Here is an 8,656-nt window from a genome sequence, read left to right on the forward strand (position 1 = left end):
CCAAAAACATTTTCTTCCTGCACGTTTTCTTGAGATAAAAAAAACTTTCCTTTTTTGTAAAGAAGTGTTGTTACTCTTTTGCGTATCCTTTTTGTACCTAGATTAGAAGTGGTTGGGAAGAGGAACTTTTCAGTGTTTTTCGCGTTCCCGATTGTGGGTTAAGTAGGTCTGCGTCGACGGTAAATATAGACGCGCAGGTCTATAAATACGCGTCGGATGCATTTTACTTTCATCTAAATTTAGAAACCCTCTAATTGCGGCACGCAAACCGAATTTCCTGAAGGACGTCGACACCGCTGAACATCCACCAAAAACAATACCGAATACTCAACAATCTCTCAACCAATTACTTTTTCTTTCTGTTGCAGGGGTGCCTTCTCCGTCGTCAAAAGATGCGTGCAGAAATCCACCGGTCTGGAATTTGCAGCCAAAATAATCAACACAAAAAAACTCTCAGCCAGAGGTAAGTTATTAACTTTTCTTTTGTATCTATAAATGATGTATTTTTTTTAAAAATTCGATTTGCAATTTCATCTCGCGATGCGACTAAGAATAAATAAGAAAAACTGTATGGGATTGATGTTAAAAGACAAATAGGCAGTAAGTGGTGGTGCGGATCGATTCGTTGTGCGGCCGAAAAGTAATTCGATTTGACAACGGCGCGTTTAAGCGTCGCGTTTTTCTCTATTAACGACCTTCTCCACCCCCATTTCCAACGTACAGCCCCCCAGAGGATGCCGCCTCCCCGACAATTTACGATATTAAAACCGCCGGAGTGAACAAATACGAAGAGGAGCACAAGCAAGGAAAAAAAAGTATATAAAAATAAACTCGCAAATGGGAATCTTCGCTTGAATTTTAAAGAAACATCTCCTGCGAATAATAATAATACAAAATAATCTCATTTTTTTTGTATCTACTTAAAATATTAATAATCACATTACATTACACATTAAATTGGATTGAAATAAAAATGTATAAAGATGCAAGTGTTGAAAATGAGAATTTTCTTTTAAATCTTAAAAAAATATCGTACAAATCATCAAATTGATATGAAATTATATCAAAATGTGATTTACAAAGCATTTTTTTTTTTAAGTAGTGGAATCTCCGGGTTATCATTGATCATATCAGAATGAAATACTAAATTTCTTTTGATTTGGAGAAAAAATAAACTTCATAGAAATTTTATCATCACATTGCAATTTACAAAGGAATTTGTTCGAAACTCACAAAATCGTCGGGGTTTCATTCATATTTTACTTGTATTATTAGAATGATATAAGAAAATATGGATATGTTCGTGGAGTCACAAGATTTATATTCGATTTGTGCGCATATTGATAGAATAATGGAAAAAATTATCAAAAAATATCATTGAAAAAATTTTCCTTTATATCGATTTACCAAGAATTTTTGAATAGAAATTTCATCATCACATTGTAATTTACAAAGGAATTTGTTCGAAACTCACAAAATCGTCGGGGTTTCATTCATATTTTACTTGTATTATTAGAATGATGTAAGAAAATATGGATATTTTGGTGGAGTCACAAGATTTACATTCAATTTGTGCGCATATTGTTAGAATAATGGAGAAAATTATGAAAAAATATCATTGATAAAATTTTCCTTTATATCGATTTACCAAGAATTTTTGAATAGAAATTTCATCATCACATTGTAATTTACAAAGGAATTTGTTTGAAACTCACAAAATCGTCGGGGTTTCATTCATATTTTACTTGTATTATTAGAATGATGTAAAAAAATATGGATATTTTGGTGGAGTCACAAGATTTCTATTCGATTTGTACGCATATTGTTAGAATAATGGAGAAAATTATCCAAAAATATCATTGATAAAATTTTCCTTTATATTTATATTACCAAGAATGTTTGAAAAGTGGTGAAATTGTGGTCGTTTTTATTCACTCTTTAAGCATATTGTTGGATTTTTGGAGGAAACTGCTTTCAATAATAAAAGAAAATTTGTATAAGAAATTACATTAAAATTTAATTTACAACGAACGTTTGAAAAGTGGTTGAAAACCAAGCATTTTCATTCATACTTTACGTATATTGTTGGAATGATGGAAATTTTAGAACATACTCTGATTTTCCATTCAATCCAATTCAATATATAAATTAAGTGTATTTTTTGTGAATTCAATAAAATTTAGTTGAAAATGTTGAAAAAACATTTAAGAATTATTTTTTCATATCACATTTTATAAAATAAGTAATTAAATAATTAGAATTTCGTTAATTTTACAATGATAATCTACATAATTTGATTACAGTTTGTAAAATAATAAATTTATGGTGGATGCGCCCGGTCTCGCAAAGATTAATTTAGATTTTCATGAAAAAAACGTTACATTATTTCCTTAAAAAAACCATAAACAATCATTTAAAATATAGAAACAAAACAAGGAAATAACATATACCAATTGCATTCATGTAAAAAACTGTGTTATAAAATGGTGGATGCGCCTGGTTTTCTCAAATTTAAACAAACTTTTTCTTAATGAATATGAAAGTTTTTTTCTATTTTCTTAATCGACTTTAATACTTCAGTCTATCACAAATAAAAACCATTCAATTTCATCAACAAAAAAAATATTATTTTCTTGTAATTTCATTGTTTAACTATGTTCAATATTGGGTGAAGTAAAAAGTTCTGAACGATGATTTCCATTGATTTTATCAACATTTTCGACCAGAAATTTCTTAATTTTGACGTCCATATTACCAGAACGGAGGCTTTGGAACCAACGCTTTACTATTGCATTCAGTACTGTATTGACCGCTTGCTCATAGTGGTACAGAAAATGTATAGAATTTTCTCATTTTTACCTCTATTTTGGAACGCTCTAACTCACAACTGGATTCACTAAACACTAAACTATCAAAGAACTTTAAATAAAGCGTTATATCGCCTTTAAGTCGTAATATATAATGACAAGATGAAACGTATACATCGTGAGATATGGCTCACTAAAGCCATCTAACGAAAAACGCTCAAAACTTTTTACTTCACCTTATTATATTAACAATTTACTTAAGTAAATGAAAATCTAATTCAGATAATCTTAATGCAGAAATATACACTTACCTGTTATAATAATAATCAGCGCTCAAATCCAAATATTTACAACTGAATTACCTAAAAATACAATTTTTTCTATTGAAATCTAATTCCATTGAATGCATATTATATGATTTTACCTAATACTCAGAGAGAGAGGGCCCATCAGAAATCCTGCAGCTTATCCTGGGCGTGTATTTGCTCGGATCGAATTTTGGGAATCCGCATGAACGGAACGAAATTCGTGCTCATATATTCATAACGTCGACGCTCTGATTCTCCCGCACGAAGAAAAATCAATATGATTACTCCATCGTTCCAAGCAGACGCACACATTGAATGAATCTGAAAAAAAAATAATTATTGCAAAACGTAAAGAAACGCAACTGCGGTGTCCCATTCAAATACATAAAAAAAGGAATTAAAAGTGAGAAAATGGGATCTGGAATATAAACAACAAGAATAGAAACTGGAGCTTTAAAAAATGCATCGGGATTCAATAGGATGCGGACGCTCGAATGGGACTGGGACACGGTTTTGAAAGAAGAGAAAGAGAAAAATAGAATGGAATAGGCGACGAAGATCGTCCAATTTCATCCGAGCTTCGTGTATGTTCCAATTCTAAATTATTCAACGCTGGATGCGGATTATCCTTTTTTCTACTCTCTTTCTCTTTTCGTCGTTCTTTTTTTTTTGGGAGGGGTTGGGGTGTGAGAACTGGGGGAAGCTCACATCACGTATAAATCAATTACCTCAGAATCTTCGCTTCGCAGTTGGGAGGGTTGCAGGTTCGGAATCCCTTCAAAAACAGTTGTCATGGTTTCCTCCTTATGAACCCGTTTCGAAAAGGACGACGACTTGTGTCCTCCATCTAATTGGGTACGAATGCAAACCGAGAGCCATCTCCGATCGATTCTTCGTTAATTGGATTTCACGAGAACTTCATTAATATATATATACGTCCTTACCATTACCATAGTCGAAGATATTCAACACGATCGAAGCAAATACACATTTCTACAGCACTGACATTTCAATAAACACAACTGTCAAAATGTTTGTTTGTTTGTTTGTTTATTTGTTTTATTCATTTTTTTTTCATTTTTCAGCCAACTACAATTTCAAAGAAACAAAAACAATCGATATGCATTTCAATTTCATTTTGACAATATTTCAACAAAATTATTCAAATTTGTTTTGTACATATTATAAATTGTCGTCTTAATGACATTTCAATAAACACAACTGTCAAAAAGTTATCCGCTCAAGTCAAATTTTTCAATTTTCAGCCAACTACAATTTCATAGAAAAAACAATCGATATGCATTTCAATACGATTTATTCAAAAGCACTTGTTCTTTTTTGGTTTAATTTGACAATATTTCAACAAAATTATTCAAATCTGTTTTTTACATATTATAAATTGTTTTCTTAATGACATTTATATAAACACAACTGTCAAAAAGTTATTAGCTTTATTCAATTGTCAGCCAACTACAATTTAAAAAAAATCGATATGCATTTCAATACGATTTATTCGAAAGCACACTTGTTCTTTTTTGGTTCAATTTGACAATGTTTCAACAAAATGATTCAAATCTGTTTTTTACATATTATAAATTTTTTTCCTAATGACATTTCTATAAATACAACTGTCAAAATGTTATTCGCTTCATTCATTGTTTTTAATTTTCAGCCAACTACAATTTCATAGAAAATAAAAATCGATATGCATTTGAATACGATTTATTCGAAAGAACACTTGATATTGTTGTTGTTTCATTTAGACAATTCTTTAACAAATTACTTAAATTTAGTTATTACATATTATAAATTGACTTCTTAATGACATTTCAATAAACACAACTGTCAAAAAGTTATCCGCTTCATTCACATTTTTAAATTTTCAGCCAACTATAATTCATAGAAAATAAAAATCGATATGCATTTGAATACGATTTATTCGAAAGAACACTTGATTTTTGTTTGTTTCATTTTGACAATACTTTAATAAATTACTCAAATTTGGTTATTACATATTATAAATTGTCGTCTTAATGACATTTCAATAAACACAACTGTCAAAAAGTTGTCCGCTCCTTTCAATTTTTTCAATTTTCAGCCAACTACAATTTCATAAAATAAAAAGTATGTATTTCAATACGATTTATTCGAAAGCACACTTGATGTTTTTTTGTTTCATTTTGACAATTCTTTAACAAATTATTCAAATTTGGTTATTACATATTATAAATTGTCCTTTTAATGACATTTATATAAACACAACTGTCAAAAAGTTATTCGTTGCATTCACATTTTTAAATTTTCAGCCAACAATAATTCATAGAAAATAAAAATCGATATGCATTTGAATACGATTTATTCGAAAGAACACTTGATTTTTGTTTGTTTCATTTTGACAATACTTTAATAAATTACTCAAATTTGGTTATTACATATTATAAATTGTCGTCTTAATGACATTTCTATAAACACAACTGTCAAAAGTTATTCGTTGCATTAATTGTTTTCAATTTTCAGCCAACTACAATTTCATAGAAAAAATAATCGATATGCATTTCAATACGATTTATTCGAAAGCACACTTGTTTTATTTTAGTTCAATTTGACAATATTTCAACAAATTACTCAAATTTGGTTTTTACATATTATAAATTGTCGTTTTAATGACATTTCAATAAACAAAACTGTCAAAAAGTTATTTGCTTCATTCAAATTTTTCAATTTTCAGCCAATTACAATTTCATAGAAAAAAAAAACACTTATTCTAAAGTACACTTGATTTTTTTGGTTTATTTTGATAATACTTCGATAAATTAAACAAATTTGTTTATTGAATATTAGAAGTTGTCTACTTAATGATATAATTAATAAATTCATTGGCTTTTATACTTATTACTTTCTATAGAAATTTATTAATATTTTCATTCATTTTTTAAATTTATAATTTTCATATTAACTCTTTTATTAGAAAAAAAAACACTTATTCTAAAGTACACTTGATTTTTTTGGTTTATTTAGGTAATACTTCGATAAATTAAATAAATTTGTTTATTGAATATTAGAAAATGTCTACTTAATGATATAATTAGTAAATAAATTGGCTTTTATACTTATTACTTTCTATAGAAATTTATTAATATTCTCATTAGTTTTTTAAATTTATAATTTTCATATTAACTCTTTAATGAGGAAACGTATAAATCTATGGAGTTTCTTAATGAAAACCAAATAAATCAATACAAATATAAAAATGTATCAAATCATTATTTTATTTTTCATTTTGACTCTTTTTCTATATTGAAATTTATTCAAATTGAGTCAAGATTATGAAATTAGAAATGTTTTTTCAACGCTTCAATATGAAATATTCACGTTCGTTTACATGGAAATTTCTTCTCAAAATTCATGAAATGAAACAGTTTTAAATACATAATTTATAAAAGTCAAATTTCAAAGTTTTTTTTTCTCAAACATTTCATATTCATGTCGTTTAATTTTCTAAAGAAACGTTAAATTACAACAAGCAAAAGATGTGATCTATTTTCTTGTAGAAATATTTCTTTTCTCAAAATCGTTGAAATAAAACACTTTCAAATACATAATTGATTGAACTCCAATTTCCAAAGTTTTTACTTTAAACATTTCATATATTCATGTGATTTATACCTTATTTCACAAAGTTTGAAATTACTCTATTTTCTTGTAAACAAACTTTTTTTATCTCAAAAAATTATTGATTTGCAGTCATATTTCAAAGTTGCTTTTTTTTTCTCAAAACAATAAATATTTGATTTGTACGAACTTATTTTTTTATAACAAAAGTTGCGTTTCCTTAACTCGATCAATTCTTGTTACGTTTTTCTCTGTTTCATTTATTTGTCTGTTTCGCCGCTCCTAAATTTGATCCCCTCGAGTTACGAAGAAGTTACGAAGACTACGATAATTTATTCCATTAAAAACTCCGGCCTGAGAACAGAACTTTTCAACAGTTATAGTTCTTCCAAATCATCTCCAAAAAAAAAAACAACAACTTGTAGTCTTAACTTTGTTGGGAAATCTTCGTGCTTTACTCGATTTAATCAACAATCGGTTGAACGTACACCATTCTTTCAGTCGGGACGGACGCCGAGAAGTCTGCAATCGCCCTCCGGTCGTTTCGTTTTACTGTTATCCCTCTCACAAGTATTAATTCTCTTTATATATTTATATTCCGAAGCAGCCGGAAAACAAGGAGATATAGAGACGGAATGGAATAGAAAAACTAAGCAATTCCTTTGCGTTTCTCTCCTTGTTCCATTACTTTCTACATATGTGTACAGTCTGCAATTTCTTTCAAGAGAAAAGGACTGCTTTTCTAGCTGCAATGCAGACATTTAGTTTTGATGCATTTTGCAAACAAAATTTATGTCTACTTCAAGAAGATTAATCTTATTTTATTGCCATATGGATGGAATCTGAATAATTCGAAGATTCGTATGCTAATATTCAATTTTTTTTAATCCCGTCGCAAATTGAATTAAGTCGTAAAAGTCTGAGGGGATGAGAGTTTTGATCAATTCTTGTGAGATGGAGATGGGATCAATGATCTTGCGAGCACCGAAAACATCCCTTCTTCGACGACAATCAATCACTATTACGAAAATATTACCAGAGGAAAAGTCTTTTTTTTTCTTCCTTCTTCTTCCTTGTGTTCGAGGAGACGTCGACATTGATGAGCTTCCGCGAAATGGATGAAAATAATGTTTTAACCCACTTTTAAAAACTTGATTTCAACGTTTTTGTTAAATCAATATAAATTGTTTGAAAGATTTTGTTAAAAAGATCTTTCTAATATTTACAAAATTTGATAAAAATCTATGAATTAATTAAATTTTATGAAGAATTATATAACAAATTGTTAATTTATTAATTGATAAAATCAATATCAAGTTACAATTTGTCAAAAAGCATACTTTACAAGTAGAATTTCAAGAGTTAAGAGTTTTATTTGATTGTCAATTGAACTAATTAATGATGAGTATAAAGAAGAAGAAGTGGTTAATTTGAACTAATTAGTAGCTAATGCGAATAAACCATGACATAAATAATTGAATAAAACATTCAATGGATTGGTAATACCGGTCACGTGCATTAAGCGTATAAATATTAATGGACGCATGCAACCCCATCTACCTAATTACCAATTGACTAATACCGTTCACTATTACCAACCCATATCCTATGGAAGGAGTCTGTGGGTGTTGGGTTTGTGTATATAACGTGTTGCTGCTCTCTGTAATTGATATCGATCGAAGCACCGAATGGAAAAGAACCCGAAACCAAACCGGTCGCATTGTTCCGTTACACAATGGCACACGAATTAGTTTCGTAATCGACGCAAACGCGATACCAACATCGAAACAATGCAAATGGATATTATCGATTTGGAAAATAAAAGTTGATAAAAACATATGAAACAATTAATCGTATAACAATAACAAACAAAATAAAAATTATACGAACAATGCTAATTCGATTGGTCACAATCCAATTAACATTTGA

At 29.0% G+C, this 8,656-nt stretch overlaps 1 protein-coding gene across 6 annotated transcripts in view; it reads left to right on the plus strand.

Moving 5' to 3' along the window:
- Nucleotides 1-368: 368 nt before the first annotated feature.
- Nucleotides 369-8,656, plus strand: part of LOC108561165 (calcium/calmodulin-dependent protein kinase type II alpha chain-like) — a gene marked incomplete at its 5' end in the record, with an annotated part of 34,429 nt that continues 26,141 nt past the window's right edge. For all 6 annotated transcript variants that reach the window (XM_017918980.1, XM_017918982.1, XM_017918983.1 and 3 more), the window contains 1 exon segment: nucleotides 369-463. In XM_017918980.1, the coding sequence (XP_017774469.1) occupies nucleotides 369-463 (95 nt within the window).

The sequence above is a fragment of the Nicrophorus vespilloides genome, unplaced genomic scaffold, assembly GCF_001412225.1.
Source record: "Nicrophorus vespilloides isolate i.1.1-1 unplaced genomic scaffold, Nicve_v1.0, whole genome shotgun sequence".
Classification (NCBI taxonomy): Eukaryota; Metazoa; Arthropoda; class Insecta; order Coleoptera; family Silphidae; genus Nicrophorus; species Nicrophorus vespilloides.